The sequence below is a fragment of the Branchiostoma floridae genome, chromosome 2 (assembly GCF_000003815.2).
Source record: "Branchiostoma floridae strain S238N-H82 chromosome 2, Bfl_VNyyK, whole genome shotgun sequence".
Classification (NCBI taxonomy): Eukaryota; Metazoa; Chordata; class Leptocardii; order Amphioxiformes; family Branchiostomatidae; genus Branchiostoma; species Branchiostoma floridae.
Window position 1 is genome coordinate 6,826,410 of NC_049980.1, and position 21,035 is coordinate 6,847,444.

General features: G+C 42.5%; 2 protein-coding genes across 3 annotated transcripts in view; both read left to right on the forward strand.

Annotated features, from left to right (window-relative positions):
* Positions 1-8,163, forward strand: part of LOC118410252 (replication protein A 32 kDa subunit-like) — a 10,046-nt gene extending 1,883 nt beyond the window's left edge. Inside the window, exons 2-8 of the mRNA XM_035811812.1 lie at positions 810-925; positions 1,522-1,620; positions 3,573-3,686; positions 5,025-5,219; positions 6,382-6,507; positions 6,881-6,975; positions 8,008-8,163. Coding sequence (XP_035667705.1) covers positions 810-925; positions 1,522-1,620; positions 3,573-3,686; positions 5,025-5,219; positions 6,382-6,507; positions 6,881-6,975; positions 8,008-8,092 — 830 coding nt within the window. The 3' untranslated portion in view covers positions 8,093-8,163. The remainder of the gene's footprint in view (positions 1-809; positions 926-1,521; positions 1,621-3,572; positions 3,687-5,024; positions 5,220-6,381; positions 6,508-6,880; positions 6,976-8,007) is intronic.
* A 2,764-nt stretch (positions 8,164-10,927) lies between these two features.
* Positions 10,928-19,312, forward strand: LOC118410009. Of its 2 annotated transcripts, none has more exons than XM_035811456.1 (3): positions 10,928-11,771; positions 15,394-15,569; positions 16,077-19,312. In XM_035811456.1, exons 1-3 carry the CDS (start codon positions 11,553-11,555, stop codon positions 18,691-18,693), a joined length of 3,012 nt encoding a protein of 1,003 aa, XP_035667349.1. In that variant the 5' UTR covers positions 10,928-11,552; the 3' UTR covers positions 18,694-19,312. The 2 variants fall into 2 exon arrangements, with proteins under 2 accessions (XP_035667349.1, XP_035667350.1); XM_035811457.1 differs by lacking the exon at positions 10,928-11,771 and adding an exon at positions 12,082-12,509.
* The last annotated feature ends 1,723 nt before the right edge of the window (positions 19,313-21,035 follow it).

A 21,035-nucleotide genomic window follows, 5' to 3' on the forward strand; every position in this document is an offset into this window, starting at 1 on the left:
ACTTCTTCATGTGTTTTCCGGTGTTTACTGTGTTTTCCGGTAAAAAGACTGACCGATATATTATCACTATGTGAAAAGGCACGAATATTATGAAATTCGCACGAATCACTATGCAAAAACGCACGAATATTATGAAATTCGCACGAATCACTATGTGATTTATATGAACCTTATGAGATTTGTACGATCCTTATGCGAAATTGCGCAACCACTGCCGGGGTCACGTGACAGACGGAGCGGGATTTTGAAGATGGCGGCTTCGATCGGCTGCGACGGAAAATACGATGTAACACGCCGAAATCAAGCAAAACAGTAGCTCACAGGCTATCAAATACATCTTTGCAACGGTAAATGTCCATTCCATGCCTTAAAATATAAATATCACGGGTAGAAACGCTCAAAATGATGCCTCCTCCTGGCCGCCGTTTTTGCATAAGGATCGTGCAAATCTCATAAGGTTCGTGTGAATCACATAGTGATTCGTGCGAATTTCATAATATTCGTGCGTTTTTGCATAGTGATTCGTGCGAATTTCATAATATTCGTGCGTTTTCGCATAGTGATTCGTGTGTATCACATGATATTCGTACAAATTTCATAGGGTTCGTGCAAATGCTTAGACACCCCTGCCAAAAGAGAGGTGCAGCCCCAATGGAGAAACCCTACCCAGGATTTGAACCGGAATCAACTATCTGGAACCAGACATTCCCCCACATAAGTGATAGAGGAAATGAAAAAAGAAACTTTTTTTTGGTGGTCTAGCTTATTTCTCAAAATGAGCATACATATGTACTTGTGTGTCTGTACAGGTGGTTTTGGAGATGGAGGATTTGGTAACCAGGGAGGCGGTTACCTGAACTCCCCTGGACCCAACCAAGGCGGCTTCGATTCCCCCGCAGCATCCTCGCAGGACAGAAAGACCTCGGTGAGACTAGGATGTTCTCATTGTTATAGGATACTGTAAATCTTGAAATGTTTGCAGTGGTTTTATTTTTGCGATGATCTCTCCATCAAGAAAACATAACTAAATGGCTCTGCAAATGTTTCCATTGTAGCAGACTAATACTGAGCAAAGGGACCATTTTTAATGCTGTGGAAATAGTAATGCTCTTTAGTTTGAGTAAGAGCACAGCCAGTAGTTTTCCACAATAATGTACATGTAGTAGTACATAAATACTAAAGGGTTTGCAGAGCATTGAGGCATTGCTGCATTCCAAATTAGATTTGTTAGCCCTTACTTTATGATGAGGTATCTTGCAAAACGTACAAGTATGACTAAAAAGACAACAGAAGTGTAAAGGGTTTGTAGGTTTGTTGCTTACCAATGAAATTTGTTGGTTGCTTTTTCAAATCACTCCACCGCAGCAACAACGCGAAAGTGCCACAGCTTCATTGAGATGCCTCCTTTAGTCTGATGTCTTACGTTTTCTTGTCATCATAGTGTCCAACCTAAGTATGATTAAAACTGCTTATTATCGTCAAAAATACTTCCCATTCATAAGTATTTATTGTTGTCTCCAGAGGAGAGCCCAGAACCTGTTGCCATGCACCATCTCACACCTTCTACAAGCTCAGCAGATGGAGGATTCCTTCAGACTGGGGGACACTGATATCAATCAGGTAACATCTTTCTTGTCAAATTTTATTCTGAAATTTTATACCACCAAACAAAAACCTATGTTGTGCATGTAAGAATTGACAGTTTGACACAGAAGCTATTTAAGACATTTTGTGCTTCCTTTTTTTCCCCAGTTTGTGCCCAGAGAAGCGGTTGGTTCAATGGTTCAATCGTCCAATCCTTCAACCGTTCAACCGTTGGATCGATCAATTTAACCAAACTCTTCTTATAGCCCTTCTGTACGCACGATTACGCAATCAGCTTGCCTGGCATACGCGCTTGCAGCCGTGGTTCGTGGGTTCGAACCCCACTTGTAACAATTTTTTTTCTTTGTTAGACAAATTTCATGTAATGTTTTTTTAATAGAAGACAGACCAATTCAGTAATTCGATGTTTAAAAACTCTTTTTTCATGTGATTTTGTTTAACATCCAGGCTTTAGTCCAAAATACGCATCAGCCAGCTTTTTTCAGAAGCTTTCTTGTTTGTATTGCATACCCTTAAATTGCCTCATGTTATAACATACCATGTTTGTAAGATTCAAGCTGGACAGATTTATTTGATTCACTTATGCCAGGAAGGACCTATGATAAGTTGATAAGTGTGACAGGTTGTTCTATGTGCTAGAGGTGTTGCTTTCCTCAAACACGGCCAAAATTTAACGTCCTATTCGAGAACATTCCAGCTGCAGCTACGAGGGTGCTTCAAAAAGTAATGTCACTAGTTTTATAACAGGCTCATTTGTTCATCGAATGAGTTGAAATTTAGCACAAAGGTAAAGGCACATATCTTCTTGAGATTGAGATATCTCACTTTGTTGTTCACATTTTCATAAGTGACTGAGTTCAAGATGACTACACCCTTGTTATCCCGTCGAAAGAAATTAGAGGTTCAATTGATATGCAATTAATAATGTCCCTGCCTTATTTGTAGCTATCGTATGAAACTGAAACTGCACATGTATCAAGTTTCATTTCTCCATGAGGCACATGCCAATTTTCACATTTGAAATCCAATCATGTTTTCTTTTTTCGTTCCTTGGGTGAAGTGAGGTATGGCCCGGTCATCAGTGCCATTAACCAGGGGTAGGCTGATTAAGTTTCCAAAGTGGACTTTTTAATAAACTGAAAGAAATCAAACTTTGCACACTTCTTGGTCTTGAAACAGCCAATAACTGTGCCAAGTTTCGTATCTTTTGATTAGTGGAAAAGCAGTCTACAAAACATTTGATAAATAAATCACGTATTTGGCTATTAATCAAACTGCCTGTAATATAGTAACTCGCTCCATTCTAGCAGCTGTAAAAGATGAACCATTGGGACTTCAGAAATGAAATTTGGCATGTGACCTATAAAGACATTAGTTATTGTACAGGTGAAATTCGGCTTCCTACAGTAGTTATAAGAGGGTCAGAACTAGAGGAACTGATCTTCTGACAAGTTTCCAGGGGTGAGGTCCTCTTGAATCAACTTAATTGCTTATAAAAATCTTAACAACAAATTGGGATGTTTTAATCTAAAGAGGATGTATGCATTTATCTTTGTGCCAAATTTCAACTCATTCTATGAAAAAATGAGCCTGTTATAAAACTAGTGACATTACTTTTTGAAGCACCCTCGTAGATACTGATTTTTAACTGAGTGAAGTAAGGGAAGTTGTGTTAAGTTCCTTTCCCAAGGGAACAACGTTAATGGAGCATGTCAGGAGATTCAAACCCAGGACCTCTAAAGTCTGAACCAAGTAACCCTCGAAAAACGACTTAGTCAGAAGATGTATCAAGGTTAAATATAGGTAAAAAAACGAAGTACCACGCTAGTATTACACCACACCGATGCCACCTGGTTCTTGGTTTCAATTGAAGAAAGGTATGGTTTCTACCAGTTTGTCTATGTCTACATAGTATGTCAACTTCATAACAGCATTTATTTGATAGCGTATTTGTGTTGAACACACAGGTGACCGTTGTTGGGGTTGTCCGTAATGCCCAAAGGGCTCCCACCAACATCCTGTACAAGATTGACGACATGACGGGGCCTCCTATGGACGTCAGACAGTGGTTGGACAACGATGTGAGTAGTACAGCATGAAAGCTCATCTGTGTTGATAGAATACATATTGAAGTTTTTGAACTGTCATACAACACAAATTATTCTCACCTCGAATTTTCAGTCGCACCTACGTCAACCTTCTTCAGGAGTGATGATTCAGTTACTCTGATCACGTGATTTGGAGACACGTGATTCGAGTAACGAATCATTAATGCCTGGCAGGCGATATCGGCCCCCGTCTTTGTTCAGTGTCGGCTGGTGTGCTCTTATGTAGATGGCCTCCTTTACCCCCCTCGCGAAGTTATCCGGTTCAGTATCCAATATTTGTGAGGTGAGAATAATTTGTGTTGTATGACAGTTGAAAAACTTCAATATGTGAGTACCGGTAGTACAGTTGTGCCAGTTGTTCATATGACATGTCTTTTAAAGTCACATAGATTAGCATAGAGCATATATTAAATCTGCTAGATCTAAAAATCTTCCTGATGAAATCTAAGTGGTAAGGAAAGTTGAACAGATGTCGAAACATACAAAGTATGGTTTGTGGAACAATACATTCTTCAATTTTGGTCTTTCACATCTTTGACTTTAGTATTCTATGACATAGTATCCGTTCTACTTTAAGTTACGGCATCTATTTACATGTTTTTTTGCAATTTACCGTATGATTGAAAACGTTTTTCTCTGGAAACAGATGAAATTGATTTGCATGGATGTCATCCATATAAATTATAATCAAATCAACATGGCCGTATTACATATTGAGTAATGCTATGTGAGCAAGCTTTCAACAGCACCGCAGCAAACGTTCAAGGATCTAAAAATACTCTTTGGTACATTAGGCCACAGCAAGTAAATTTTATGGATGACATCCTCTGCAGACTGCAAAAATAGTGCGATAGGGCGGAAAAAAAAACAAGATGGGTGAAAAAAAACAAGATGGCTACATTTTCAAAAATAGGCACCATAAAGTTGTGATGACTGTTGTAAAAAGAATTAAAGGGACAAAGCATGGTATCAGAGCCAACAATGCATTCATTCCTGTATCTAAGACATGTACTGGTGTGGTAAAAGTGATACTAGTGTGGTAGACTGGCATCACCAACAAAGTTGGTAACCACTGTCATAGCTTCCACATTGGTGTCACACAACGACAGTCCTGGGTATCTTGCAAGTGTCACTTCTACAAGTACAATTATTAGGCTACAAAATATATTTATGCTAATTTTGGTACTTTATCGTCATGTTGACCATCCCTGCAGAAGAAAAAATTCTTGTTTTTTTTTCTGAAATCTGACAGGCGAAAATTAATGCGCGCGTTTATGTCATCCATAAAATTTACTTGCTGTGGCCTTACAGGATAACATTGCAGAAGAGGAGCAGGACCAACTCTTCCCGGTCAACAGTTACATCCGAGCCACAGGTCACCTGAGGGCCTTCCAGGGCAAGAAGAGCCTGGTGGCCTTCAAGATCGCGCCCGTCACCGACTTTAACGAACTCACCATGCACATCCTGGAGGTCGTGCAGGCACACATGATGTTAGAAAAGGGATCGGTGAGTATGACAGGCTTTAATACATGTTGTGAAAGTAAAATGTGGAAAGTTTTGGTTTTGGAGTAGAGTAGCCTTGCCATCTGGTGGTCCTAAGATACTTCCTTGTGGTACGCTTGTCTGTATGTGGACCCAAGGGCATGCATGTTTGAATGTATGTAAATTTATGTACATTTATAGTTTATATGTCTGTACAAATACCCAGTAAGGCAGCTGAAAATCTGATGTTGAAATGTGATTTCAAAACATACTGTGAAAGACCATATCAATAGAAGTTAAAGTTATATCAGTTGTGACATGGAAACAATTTGCATCATGGATTACTGGGTGAATTTATGGTATCCTACTCAGAAATGGACCTGTGGATAGTTTCTCTGTGGTAACATACTGATCTGATAATACAGTAGTTCAGGGTTGTAGCCAGCACCCGTCCTTCCATCCTTTGACAGAATTTTGCAGCTGGGGACAGAAAAAAATGTTGCCCATTCCGTCCTCTGTGACTGACAAAAATCGATAATGTAAAGATATAAAAAACCAGCCAAATTTACCAGCCAAATTTACACCTCAAAATGTAGGAAATAGCATTTCAGAGGGTCTAGATTTTAAAATTTTCCAGTGGAGCAGGTCTCCAGACCCTCGTAGGAACATTGTGCCTTGGATGCTCCATACAATTCAAAATAGAGGAGACGGAAAAGGATTTCAGGCTGGCTACAACCTTGCAGTAGTTGTAAAGCAAACTGTGTAATGGTGGGTTTGTCTTGTTGGACCAGTCCAAAAAAGTGGACCTTAAAAACAATCAGTGGACCGAATTTTGGACCGAGCAAGGTATGAGCAGATTACATAGGCAGAGGTTTACAAATTTTGGTGCTTATACCTGTTCAAGAAAATAACAAGAGCAAAGTAGAGTTCATAGTCATTTCTAGTCGAATTTACGGAGTTAGCATGAAGACAGGACTTGGAGTGCCAGTTGAAGTTGGATACTCCACCAAATAAATTCCTTTGTAGAACATTGGACCATTGTTTTGAGTATCGTCCATTCATAAGTTTCCACACCTGGACATGTTCCTTTGGCACTGAACCGGACCTATACCTGAATTTTTGTACCGGTACCCACCCTTGATACCGTGACATGGCCTCACACTTTCCTTATGCTTCCATTATACAGCAGTCCACTGGCGGGATGTCCGCTGGGATGGGAGGGGGAGGACAGAGACCAAACATGGGTGGTGGGAGACCCATGGGTCAGCAGGGTGGAGTCAACGACCTGGGCCTCAACAATGTGCAGAACCAGGCAAGTAGTTCTATCTTCCATGTGTGCATGTGGGGCAGAGAAGTAGCAATTACTAACATGTTTAGCCCCACCTGATTGTATAGAGGCTTTTCCTTATTATCCTATATTGTCTAGTAGAATCATATAATCTTAAACTGTTTACTTAGTAGAATTGTAAGATATATTCTGTATTCTTTCTCTTTTTTTGTTGTAGTTTATAGTTGGCCATACAAAAGTGACTAATTTTTTGTCGTGTCAATAAAGCTTGATACTAGGTGCTGTGCATGATACATTCAGTGTTGGTCAACAGGAGATAGTGCACCAATGCCACCTGGCATGATTGGTTGGAACTGCAGGCATCTTGACTGATACTCCTCCCTCCCTCCTCACCCAGGTTCTGACAATGATCCAGAGCAGCCAGGATGAGTCGGGAGTCAACGTGGCCGTGATTGAACAGCGCCTGCGGGGCATCTCCAGGGATGCAGTCAGGTGGGCAGCTGTTCTTGTGTATGGAAATGCATTCAAGTCTGGAGGGATTTGATTTTGTGGTGGGGAGAAAATGTAATGTTCACAGTGGCTTTACATACGTTCAAGGTTGAAAGAATGGGGCAGGTGGGCAGAGAGCAGACAATTTTTTGGTGGTTTTAAGTACATATTGAAGAGGTCACCATGAAAACTGCGAACATGAAACCTCCGCGACATTTCAACAAGTCTTCAAAAGTGAAAGATCCTTCGTAATTTTTTTCCCAAGAAGGGAAGCCAAAAAGAGAAGGCTAATAAAAAAGAATAAGAAAGAAAAGAAAGAAAGAAAAAAGACACTAGCTTGGTTAGGAATACAGCATTGGCGTGAAAGAAAGAAATGAAAAAGACGCTAGTTGGTTAGGAATACAACATTAGCGTGAAAGAAAGAAATAAAAAAGACGCTAGTTGGTTAGGAACACAAGGTTAGCGTGGTTAAAAAAAAATAGTTAACAAAAAACTTTTTCCAGTAATTGTACGTTTGCACAACAACGAACGGCAAACAGGAAATCATTATTTTAACTTTTTAGATTATTAATGACATTTCTTTGCCCCCTATCTTAGGCCTTTTTTTGTATGCTCCATAGCACAGATTTACGTCTTACGTAGATAGAAGGAAGTATGTGCAGGGCTCAAAATACTTTTTTCTGCATACCTGCACCACTCTGAATTTAGGAAGTAAAAGTCAAAGGAAATAAAGGCAAAGGAAATAGAGTCAAAGACAAAGTATGGATCATAATAGAATTCTTGAGGAACCACTGATATTTTTCTTTTATACTTGATAGGTGGTAACAGTCAATGCAGCAAATAACAATCCATATACACCTTCATCATAGGACATTTATGAATAAAACCCAGTACATGGACCATTGCAGGTTAGGTGCAGTTAGACACCAGAAATACCTGCACAGCTCCAATTTTACCTGCACTAATGTGCATGTATTTCGAGCCCTGAAGAAGGAAGTATGTGTAAGGAGTAACTCTATCATGTTTTATCTGTAGGAACGCCGTTGAGTTCCTGAGTAACGAGGGTCACATATACTCCACCATCGATGAGAACCACTACAAGTCAACAGACAGCTACTAATCTTCAAACCTGGATAGATTAACCAGGAGGACTTAAACGAAGGGCTCCATATTTTATACACATAGTAAACTGACTGGTGTTTCTACACTTTGTACAGATCTTTGTTGTATTCAAACTTGAAGTTCATCTTGTTACTTCACATAGACCTTTATTACCTGAAAGCGAGCATGAGAGAGAGGTTCAAATGTGCTATACCAAACCAGTCTTAAACAGTAATATACTAATATTACTAAGATATGAAGTTGGAAGGCCTTCTTGTTTGTAGCATAGACCTTTTAAAGGTTTATGTACCATTCCAACACTAGTGAAATATTGCTACCCCAGTACATGTACTGTGTACTATAGTAATATGGAAGAAGGAATGATGGAGATATGTGTACCCTGGTCCCTGTCAGAAAGTGTTATAGTAATGGTATAACGCTGGTTCACCTTTATGCGAGAGTAACATATATCCGTTGTTTGTAAAAAAAAAGCATTTAGGGATATGAAGTCGACGGACGGTGGTTTCTAATCGGAACATTTTGAAAATATTGCAAATTTGAAACCACTGTCAGCAGACTTAATACTCCTAAATGTGCTGTTTTCAAAGACAACGGATTAAGGTCACCCCACGGATAAAGGTGAACTAGCATTACAAGTTGTACATACAAATGTACTTGTGTGCGGCTGAATATGGCAGGATAAAGAAAGAAATGTATTTTTGTTGGGGTCTCCTGTGGTGGAAAGAGAGGATATCTCCAAATAGCAGCATTATGACTTGACATAAAATTGTATGATATGTTGGGTAGGCTTGGGCTCTGGTTGGTATAGTATCATCTGTACCACATTAAAATGATACTTTTTTTCTTGAAAAGATTTCATCATCTGGTCTTATTGGGATTTCTCTGAAGTTTGAAGAGAAAATATTACATTGCTTACTGTAATTCGTTATATTTTTGAGGTGGTTTTCTTTTCAGTGACTGCAAACTTAAACCAAGGATGAAAGCTCTTTGCTTGAACCTAGTCTCCAAGCAGATCCTACTGTGCCATAAGATAGTATCAAAGCTGGCCAAGGGGTATAGCCAGTCAAAGGGAATCAAACGGGCACCTCCCGGTAGCGTAACACTCCTAGGCCGGCTTCACTCCTCTGCCGGCTTCTGGTACTATCTTATGCTACCGTAGGATCTGCTTGGAGATTAGCTTAAACCCACCACAAAAACTTTGGTTTACATTATGCCATGTTGATATGACTGTATGGATGGCATCCATGCGTGCATTGGTTTTAGTCAAGTTCCCAAAAAAGTGTTTGACCATACCAGGTATTGTAAGTTGTACAAAGCAGCTGCAGAATGAGCAATTATTTGCTGTCAATTGCAAACAAAATATCGGAAAGCAGATACAGTAGAGGCCGCTTACTTGCACACCCAGTACATTCTGTGCAATTATCCGAATGGTGCAGCAAAGCGAAGTTTAATATATATCAAGCTGGAACACAACCACGGGATTATCCAATAACTGGCTACTAACTGTACTAATGTCATCGAAACCTGCAGTGAATCAAAAGTCACAGAAAAAAGTGTAAAAGAACAAAATTAAAGAATTTATTCTTTCATACATCATACGTTGTTCAACCAAGGAGGTTAAAAATCTTGATTTTTAACCTCCTTGGTTCAACATCTTTACCACTAGTATTTCAATTCTTAGTTGCATGCTCCTTTAATTTCCCTGAGGATGTTATCCACGTACATCATGTAGTCTGTTGAACACCCAAATCAACATGGCCTTGTTCATTGTGTGACTATAGCACTATCACGAACTTAAACCCACTGCAAACACTTCATTTTCCCCTTCCAGCAAAATTAAACCCACTTGGAAATTGAAGGCATTTACAGTAGCTGTGCCACAAGTGGTAGTTTCAAGATCATTAGCAATTCCTCCAAAGGCAAATATGTATGTGTGAGTTGATTTGCATGACTTATGCATACCAATATATGATAACAGAATTTGATACAGATCCTTGATTTAACCTTTCGCTGAAGCCAGAGACTTTGTTCTCATAGCCTCCATAGCAGGCTCTCGGGGCCTTTTGGGTGGGCTCATAATACATTTTTGTTGGCCATTTCTTTTTGTGCTTGGTCGCTTAGCTTTTACCAAGGACGTTATATCATGTGATATAACGTCCTTGCTTTTACAAAAGCTTCTTGGTCGCTTATACCGCCGGGTAAAAAAGAATAAGACGAAAAACGGAAAAATTCAAAAAGGCCCAGAGAGCCTTCTAATGGAGGCTATTGTTCTCAGTAGTTTAACTTTAAGAAAAAAAATTAAAAATGTCCAATGTTACGATTGATACCTTGTAGGTTAACGCCTTTGTAGAAGTACCCACCTTTGCAGGTAATCACCAAAACGTTTTAATGTATTGCAAGGAGGTTGAACCTCCTTGTGTATTGTAAGCTGTCGGGACATTTTTTTTGGCGGAGGGGCGACCTTCCGGCCATTGTACAACTTTAATAGAGAATGACAAGGGAGTGATTTAAGTAAATATTCTTAGCTTATCATTTTCTCATTATCGGATTCATTCTAATGGTGAAGAAATACTACTATCAAGGACGTTATGCTGCTATCAAATTCCCTGTAGTAATTTCAACCTCAGCGTTTTATTTGAGTATAAAATAACTTCCGGTCCTGTTTCATATTCCTTTCGGACCATTCCATTAGAGTTTGTTGCAGATAGATTTTACTACATCTATTCAAATATGGGGTGACTGATACATTATATATCTTTACCACGAAAAACATTCAAATGGGATTTTCTTCTCACCCCTGAATAGATTTTTCGTTGGAATATCCCAAACACGCACTTCTGTTTGCTGCGTTCTTTGGAAATGACGTGTACTGTTAGGGACATCCGCTATTGTTTGCTGGGCATTTGTGTTGAGTGGGGAATTTGTGTTGAGTAGGAAATTTGTCTTGAGTGAAGACATTTGAGTTGAGTAGTGTCGCGTCTTGTGTAGAGTGATGTTTGGTCTTCCCAATCTTGGCCAATCAAGCTTCATTGCCTGTCGCCGGCATTCAAAATTCGTAACAATTAAAGTTTTTATCAGTGCTTTGTCCATTTCACACATCATTTCCCGCGAGAACACGGGACAAACGACACAAAGAAAGGACTGATTGTGGTGGTTAGCAGTTCTTTCAATTCACTATTTTCTCTGCTCGCAATGTTGCCATTGAACCCGTTCGTCCCTGTAGTTTTCTCGGGAGAATACCTGACCATTGTTAAAAAGGGGTCGATTGTTGTGAAAACATTGCTAATTAGGTAATCAAACAACAAAGCGCCGGTCTGACTGCGGGGAGCACACATGAGGGTCTCGTCACTTCTTGAGCAGCGGTCAGTCGATGTGAGAGTCGTTCCAGAGACAGGACGTGCGTGTGTCCGCTTCGCTGGAAACAGACGAGAGATTTGGTTACATACAGTTCGCAAGGTATGAGAAGTGACGGTGAAGGCACCAGGCTAGCACTAGGACCCCAGGATCGCAGTCTACAGGCCCGGCTTATGGCGAGCGAAGCCGCGATGGAGGAACTGAGACTTCTACGGCAAAGACAAGAGACGCTGGTCGAGGAAGCAAAGAGAAAACTTCCGCAAGAGCTGGTCAGGCCCGCCGGGTGTATCAACAGTTCCATCGACAAGCTTCGTAACGCAGTGGTGAGTGCATCAGATTTACTATAAACAGTAGTTTTAGGAGCAGAAAATACGCATTCAGTCAGTGTTTCCATTCTTATCATAACACAAGCCGTTCTCCCTCGAGATAGGGCGGCCCACACACAAGCACAAAGACTTCCTGGCCCTACCGTTTGGCATTTTTTTCGTGTTACTACATAAATTCTTCTCCCTAACAAAGTTACACAGGAATACAATAGACCAGGGTGCAAGCTAAGCCTTTTTTTGACATGACGCCAAACCATTTCACCAAGAACTGCGAGTGCGTGGCTTTTGTTTGAGTCCTATTAGTCACACAAACATCGTCCACTTTGTGCATTCGGTTGTGCAAAAACCAACAACGACCCTCTGCTAAGTGCCAGACTCGCATTTTCCGTTCTCCAAACCGCACTATGTCCAACAAAGGAAGACTAGTCCTTGATCTGACTGGTAATGATGTAAATGAGTAATCTAGAAAGTGTTCCGTGCATGGAGTTGATAAAGTTAAAAGCCTGGCGGCCGGTGGCAGACAGAGACAGCGGAACGAATTTGTCTGGCTTTACAGGAAAGCCGGCTGATAACAAGATCTCGGGGATAACCTTGTTAGTTACTTCCTCCGCGCGCCAAGTTTCTAGCGAAGTTCTGTCACTGTAACTACAACATGTTGCAACATGCACGGGCACCTGGTGTGTTTTCGCCCATTGTCGCAGGTACGCGTTCTTTTGAGATGCACAGAGAACAATGGTGAGGCATTTATGTCGTCCGATTGCTACATCCTTCTTTTCGGCATATCAGTAGGCTTTGCTAGTGTTTTTCATGAATACATGAATATGCACAAGAACGTAGTTTCGTGTCCAACTTGTATAGTGTTTGAGAGAATGGGCCCCATAGTTTGCAGTGCATGAATAGACGGATGGTATCTTCTGGCGTATTTTACTTGGGCAATCAAACTGGCTTTTCATGTAATAACTTGCACACTCAGCACTTTCGGTATGTAAATTTAACGCTAGATATGATTCTTTGGGCAGGTATTGTTCTTAAACGTAATATTCATGGTTTTCTAGTGATAGAAAAAATTCCTAAGCTTTCCATTCCATTCCCGCTAGTGCCCAAACACCGTTGTTTTTCTAAAGCAATAGTCATGTTTTCCCAACGTCGCAGCGGTAAACATGCGAGGAGACCACGCCACGAGTTGATTGTTTGTGTTCCAACAGAGGGTGCGAAATCCATGCGAAATGTCATTACCATACCGCAGTGGCAACATCACAATTTTTTCCTTGTGTCTCCGTGTGGTCTGAACCAACAGCGACTTTACTTATTAACATTCCTGCATTTCTTCTTGAAAATTCGCACTGTACACCGATGATTTGGTATTGGTAGCCTCTGTTGCAGTCCACGCCATTCAGGAACCAAATAGACTTCTGCAAGCAATCAATACGGGTAGCTGTAATGTAAGAAAAGCGCCCAACAGGGTCTACAACAGAGGCTATGCCATTAGTGATTAGCTACACATGCATCCAGGAGTGTTGCAAACTTCAAAAAGTATCCTGCTAGGTGTTACACAAATATAGGAACCCTTTGTACGAAGTAATTACTATAAAATTGACCGTCGCTCTGTAGGATTTTTTATTGTCTTATTCGGTAGCCACAACGCGCGTGTTCTCACTTGTGTGTGTAATTTTGTGTTGACACTTAATTATCCGGGACCACCCTTCGCGTGTGAGTGCGAAGTTACGCCGCACCCTGGTGTCGGCCAGCTGTTGATACACATTAATCGTGCTGGGCACCACGTCAATTCGGGTGAGAAAAAGGGAAAAGGGATCGTTCCGATATTTATGGTTTCTGAACGCCGACGGTGACCGGAAAACTTCCCACAAAAATTCACACAGGAAAAAAATAACGATGTGCAGGGTTTCGGCATTACGTCATAGCGAGATGACGTCATTGTATTAGGCTTCAACCAATGAGAATATTTCTAGCTATCTGTATCAATGACTACCGTTGCGCATCTCCGCAATATCAAATTTCTGGGAACGTTTCAGAAAAGAAAACGGACGTACGCTCTGGATATTTACAAATTCTAGTTCCCTTTGAAAGTAGAGAAGCAAGGGCCTCTCACATTGTGTAAATAGATAGGAAACTGTTGACACACACACTGTGAAAGCGCAACACTTGAATTTTTAGTGATCTGGACAGGTCTGTAGTTGAAACTTCCAAGTTTTATTCTTAGTTGAGATAACCCCACACCCTTTCAATTGTCAAAACATGCCATTATTTTCTTTTCTGTTGGACATCAACTTTACTTTGATGTTTTTGATCGATGTTCCCGAAGTCGTTGAAAGCGACAGAAAGCCCGTGGTGTTTGTAAAGTTGACTTTGCTAGTGACCCGCGTCAGTTGAGTTCAAAGCGGGTGCCCTTGTATTGTGCACTTGCTGGTCTGTCGGCGTCAGTAAATGTTTATCCTTGTATCTTTTCCATTTCTCTCAGCTACTATTTTCTCCCGCCAATTCTAAAGTAAGAAAAAAATGGTATTGTTCTTACATAATAAGTCCCCTAAAATGTGCTAAAAGGTATCGGTGTCCTCTTCCGGTCTAAATATTTGTTTTGTTCGGGCAAATCTTAAACGTGCGACTGTAATCCGCCAACAGCACAAACAAAATGGACAAATATTTTCGAAGGGAAATCGCAGGGTGAGAGTTTGTCTTGCTTTGTTTGGAGTTTGCCGCTTTCCAGATTTAATTATCTTTTTTTTTTATTGAAGTAAGGTCGTGTTGATTCAATTACTAGTATATGATGGAAAAAGTTTCCCTCTCACTGTAAATCGCACGCAACAGTTGCAAAATGAGCAGATATGTGTCGTGGATTGGAAACAAAATACTTGTTTTGGAAATCTAAAGGAAGAAAGTCAATTCCAAAGTCAAAGAAGAAGATGGGAAAGAATAAAACTGAGAAAGAATCGGTATACGGTACTATACCATTCTCTGAATGTTGTCAATTGTACAAGCTTCCTGACTATACTTAGATTCATAACGAAGGTATTTCATTAGGCAAGCTTTCTTTTTATTCGTACGCTCACATTATATTTTGGGTTCCAAGAGGATGTCATCCAAACAATCAAATAAACACGGCCCAATTTACTAAAGCACTGTCAAGAAAAAAAAAACCCAGCATCAATTGGTTGCTAGCTCTAGAAAAAAGACATGTTTCCAAAACTAACAAAACAACAGTCACAGACTGACGTATATGCATAACACAGTTGTTTGGGTTAACTGATCATTTGGGTATATGACAAGCACCTTCAAAACGTCTCAGACAATAAGAACGTCTACTTGGGAGTGTTGTGATTTCTTTTGACAGTTTCGTAACTTGGTTACAACAGCCTCTTCTCGTAAAATAACAACAAAGCCTCTTCGAAAGTTGCCAAACACACAAGTGACAATTATGGATGCTTTACCTCCTGGTCCTAGTGTTTTTCTAACAAAGTAAACAAACACAACGTGTTGACAAGCAATCGTCTACGTGGTCTAAAGTTACGGACAAATTCATAGGAGCTTTAGCGCCAATATCAGATATGTTCATGTGTCAGCAACCATCTAAAATGCTAAATTTATTTCTTCTCCACCCCAGGACCATCTAAAACGGACGGACAGTGACCTGGTCGGCGCCCTACACACCCTGAACACGCAGATCCTTCAGCTCAAGCTTGCAGAGGCCGCGGAGACAGACGGCGAGAACGACCTGATGAGCGCCTCCTGTCGATCCATGTCATCATCTGCAGTCTCCATCCCGAGCTTTACCAGCAGGTGTGTATCATTTTTGAATCCTAAAATATACGTAACAAAAGCTAATCACGTGGTGGTCTAAAGTCATGAAAACGTTTGTTTCTTGTTTTGTTTTTCAAAGAGTTATTCTAACTTGTAGGTCAAATTCTAATGGGATTCCTGTGTCTACGTCTATAAACGATTACGCTTCAAGTTTCTGTTTCACCTATGTGAACAGCACGCGTATACTGTAGCGTGTACTAAACCCTTACAGTACGCTGAACTAGTCATGACAGAAACCAAAAGATTTGAGTAGCTAAACTTCTAAAAAATGTGGTTTATGTTACATACTGTAACTTGTTGCATTTGAGCTTTGCATGTCTGTATTTGCTTTTTACTTTCTGTATTTGTAGTATTTGTTATTTACTTGTACTTGTACTAAAATAAACTGCAAACTTGAGTATGTCGACATCATGTCCAGTATCTAAATGTTGCAATAAAAAAACAGTACGCGTGATCTAACTCTTCAATGTCTCCGTTATATTGCAGCTCTCGCACCAGCACCCTGATCGACCTCCCCGACAGTCGACGCAGCTCGGGCTTCTTCGACGCGTCGTCCCCCTCCCCACCGCTCACCCCCGACATCGCCTCGCCCGAGAAACTGCACCACTACGAGGAGGTGGACGGACGGGTCTCGACGGGGTGGCCGGACGAAATCATCAGAGAACCCACGCCTATCACGAACTCTCAGTTCCACAATCGCCACAGCTTCGGAGAATCCGACAGCGTAGCATCAAATGATGCTAAACAGTCGTACTTCAGTGGGATGATACCGGTACAGAGCCAGGCACCGAGAGAAGAGAAGAAGAAGGACGATTCGCTGAGTAGGAGGTTCAAGTTGGCGCTTCGCCCGCGCTCCAAGACGGGGTTGTCTGTGTGCTACCCGTACCCAAGCCCCATGCACGCCATCGCCATACAGAGCGACATGTATGTACCGGCAGACAGCGAGAGCGTTGTGGAAGAGGAACACTCATCTTGTGTGGATGCAAGAAGCGACCACAACCAGTCCACGAATCGTCCTGAAGTTGTGACTGATGCACAAGCCGTGAGTTTGACAGGCGTCCCTGCAGACGACAAGTTCGCCAAGGCGCCCCCTGCCGAGAAAAACGCGGGACTGCTCCGACCAGTGTCCACACCCCCTGACATGTCGCGAGTGTGGAATGGCGAAGTCCTCCACACAAAGAACAGTGAACAGACAACCGAGCAGCTCGTCGACATACCGGACTATGAGAACATTTTCTCCGCCTACTCGGAACTTCCCGGTAACGACATTGCGCCGAGGCGTCACTCCTTTGCCGGGTCACGTGCCACGAAGCAGCACGTTGAAGACGCGATCCCAAACTACGAGAACTTGTCGAACCTTGATAATGACTACGGCGACTACGTGACACTCGCCCCCGAAGATCTGCCACAGATCCCACGAGCTACAGCTGCAAAGTCCGTGAGCGAAGCCCGCTCCGAGTCACCGTCAGATTCTGGAGTAAAATCCGTCCCTGCTACTTCAGGATATGCGTCGCGACCTGAAGTTCATCAAGAGAGAAAGGCACCGCGAAAACCAAAGCCGACGCCGAGGCAGTCTCTACTGAAGAAAGCCAGCCCCACAGTTACCCCGCCTTTGCCACAGCCAAGAGCAGAACCACAAGCAGACACTAGCAACGTGAATGTCAAAGCAACACCTGTTAGTAAGACACCTTCGAGCCAAACAACCGGCCAAGAGAACACTACGAGTAAAACGGCACAACCAGGACCTGCACTTCTGATGGCTTCACTGATAGCAGATGGCAAAGTGAACGGACTGACTGATGTGAAAATGAGCCCGAGTAAGGACAAGGAAAAGTCTGCGTTGACGAAGATTGTGGGGAAGTACAGCCCACGTAAGCAGATCCAAGCCCAGACTGAGTCCAAGACCAGAAGCACCACGAACATTGAGAAAACGACTCTTCAAGAGAAGACAAAGAGCGAACACAACAGTCCGCGTCGAAAGGAACAGCCCCAGCCTGACTCTAACAACAGCCACAACGCAAAGACTGTCAGAATGAAGTTCAGGGCTCCCCCAGGGGTAGACATAAGACCCCGTCACTGCAACGAGAACAGTCACGTCAGAAGTACAAAGTCCCCATCCGAGCCCAACGCCATCAGATCAGAAAGTAGAGAACAAACGACGTCTCCTTCTGTCAGCAACAAGCCTCGCCAACCGAAGAGTGAAGGGCGAAACAGCCCGTGCCGAAAACTGCAGTTTCAGCAAGACTCCAACAGAATGTCTGCACAACCAGGACAGGTTCCTCCTGGGCATAACGTCCCCCGTGGCACAGAGATCTCGGCCAAACGATGCTCTGCACAGGCGTCGACAAGAAGGCTGTCAAAAGACGCGCCTTTGCCCCAGTCACCAGCGACCCCTGTGTACGGGCCCGGGAATGACAAGTGCCCAGCGCCTACAGAATTCCGCTTGAGCCAACCAGTCGTGGCAAACCACAGACCAGGCAGAGTGCCCCACAGTGAACGCTATTGGACGACCGGAGAGCTGAGACAACAGGTGGCTAGCCTCAACTCCGGCTACGCGAAAAAGGACGAGTCCAGTCGTCGGTACAAGAGGCACGACGGTCACAAGGACAGCAGAAAAACTCACGGCGACAAGCGATCGGCGAGGCGTCACACCACCGCCGTGAACACTCCCGCTCACATGCCGCCGATGAACGGCGGTCTAGCCGACTACAGAAGCAGACACAGCCACAGCAGCACCTCCCTAAACGGCCATCCAATGTCCAAGCTCACTTCCAGCGTACCACACGGTCACAGGGTCCCGCACGCGTTCGCCCGAGGTGTTCGCGGCCTGAAGAAGGCGGGCCAGAGTCGCAGCACGTCCCGACTGTACGACTACGACACCAGCGTGCTCGGGAGCTCCAGCGAGGAAAGCTCGTCCAGCGACTCGGAAATCAACCGAAGCGACAGCGAGAGCGACTCTGAATCCAGTGACGAAGCCGGCGGACTGGTCTTAGCCAAGGCAAAATGGCCTGCAGTTGTAGGGACGGCCACTAGACGGCGCCTGTCGTCTCAGGACAGTTTGTCTAGAATGTTTCCTTCTTGCCACCTGGTCACAGAGTTATGAATGGACACATTGAAAGAACTACCTGTCGGTTGTGAATATAACTAAGTTGTAACTTGATATACTTATAGAAAATGTATATATCACCAGGTCAGCGTTTTGCGTTTGATTAGTTTACTTTGTTAGAAATACTGTATGTTTGTTCCATAGTATTAAGATAAAGAATACGACAAGTCTTGTTTTCGCTGGTTCGGAAACCTTATGATATCACCAGGGCGTGATAATGACATAAGAAAACTTCTATCAACTGTGTTCAGTATATGCTGAATCTTACAATTCCTTGTAAAGACATGGTCAATGTGTACGCATTTATGTAAGAGATTTTCATTGATAACTCCAATGAAATGTTTGCTTATGTGTTACGACGAGATATCTCAGTAACGTGTTAATTTTATGTTCTACTAGGTTCTTTGAAGCTTATGTTTAAGACGTTTATAGTACATTTTCTTACTTTCTTACTTGTTTTTGTACTTAAGTAGCATGAGCAGCATTTTGTTACGCTTGTAAAAATCAAAAGTTTCGTTTTATAAGATATGTATATTCTAGATCTGCTTCTTACAGCAGCCGTGGAAGTGTCTACCAGGCAATGTGGACAATCATCAATAAATTGAACATTACGTAATCTCTGCGTCATTTGTGCTTCTTCTAGGTAACGGTAACACTAGCAGGTAGAACGGTATTTCAAATCAGAAATTCGGAGCAACACTACTCGACTTTTCTATGGCAAAGAACGATATCTAGTAAAAGTTTGCTCACAGTTCAGTTTAGTTTAGCTACTGAACTGTTAGCAGTGTTTCCAACCAAAGATAGAAAACAGTACTCTCCAAGCAGAGGTTAGGCTTCGGCTTTTTAACGTATTTTTAGCCGTTTTTATCGGGCTTTCTATTTCGTCATTTTTTTGCCGTGTCCAGCCTAACACAGGGCACAGGCTGGACAAAATAGAAAGCCCGATAAAAACGACTAAAAAACGTTGAAAAAACAGCCGGAGCCTAACCTCTGCTTGGAGAGTAAGAAAACAGAAGTAATGTTGTGTACCTAAACCCTGTACCCTTACATGTATTTGTACCTGTAAAATCGTTAAGGTAATTGCCAGGACCTGAACACCTGACGTATAAACAAACTAAAGCACTAGTGGACTTAAGATAAGTAAACCCCGTCTAAAGGATGACGATTTTGATAACCTGCCGGAGTGCCGGTTGAAAATCGAGAAAACCTACAAACCACAGGGTCTCTTTAGATCGTCTTTCTGCTGAGATCATTATAGCTCTGCAGGAAGCTGCCAAAGAATCCCTTCCTAGCAGAAAACACAAAACGTCTCATGTGGTTCCCGGTTGGAATGAGGTGGTTAGGGAAAGTCATAGTGCTGCCAGGGATGCATTTGCATCATGGTGCGACCACGGTCGACCCAAACACGGTGCTATCTGGGAACTTATGCGTACAACAAGGGCAAAATTTGAATACTCTCTTAGACAATGCCGTCGCATTCATTCATTCATTCGTCCCATAGCCTTTTAATCAGCCGTAGGCCGTAGGGGCAGCACAACATGTTGTGCTGTATCAATAGGCATTTTAGTCCACTGGCGGCGCCTATCTCCTCTCCTCTGCCGTCGCAACGAAGCCCAATTTCGTGCCGACACACTGGCAAAGAGTTTACACAAGGGGGGAGGCAAGGGCTTCTGGTCGGCCCTACGTTCTCAGAATTGCACCAGACCGGGCCTTCCATGTACGGTTGGTGGCTGCTCAGGGGCGGCAGATATGTCCAACATGTGGAGAGACCATTATTGTGCTTTGTTGAACTCCACTGTACACAAGTCATTTGTAAACAATGCAGTCGAGACAGGTGTTGTGTTGACAATCCTGGAATGTGCGTATCTAAGTATCTAAGGCAATTAATACCCTGACCAATGGGAAATCATGTGATGCTGATGGTATCGCTGCGGAGCACCCGAAGCACACAGGCGCCCGGCTGTCCACATTGTTGTCGCTATTGGGAACATTCCTTCTAGGCTACTCAATATTGTTCTGATCCCCATTTTTAAAAAAAAAACAGAATGGTAACGTGACAGATAAAGATAACTACAGACCAATAGCGGTCTCCAGCCCGATTTGTAAAGCTCTGGAAATACAACTTTTACAGCGCCTAGATGGATACCTTTATAACCCGGATAATCAATTTGGCTTTAAGAAGCAACATGGCACCGACATGTGTGTGTTTGCGTTGAAAGAAATAATTCGATATTATCAAAAACGTTGTTCCCCAGTATTTGTATGTTTCCTCGACGCCACAAAGGCGTTCGACAGAGTCAATCATTGGTCAGGCAGACAACATACTGCGCATGCTCCGG

Coding starts and splice junctions, on each gene's coding strand:
- LOC118410009 (XM_035811456.1), top strand. CDS start 11,553: ATGAGAAGTGACGGTGAAGGCACCAGGCTAGCACTAGGACCCCAGGAT. Junction 11,772..15,393: donor ACAAGCTTCGTAACGCAGTG/GTGAGTGCATCA, acceptor TCTCCACCCCAG/GACCATCTAAAACGGACGGA. Junction 15,570..16,076: donor ATCCCGAGCTTTACCAGCAG/GTGTGTATCATT, acceptor GTTATATTGCAG/CTCTCGCACCAGCACCCTGA.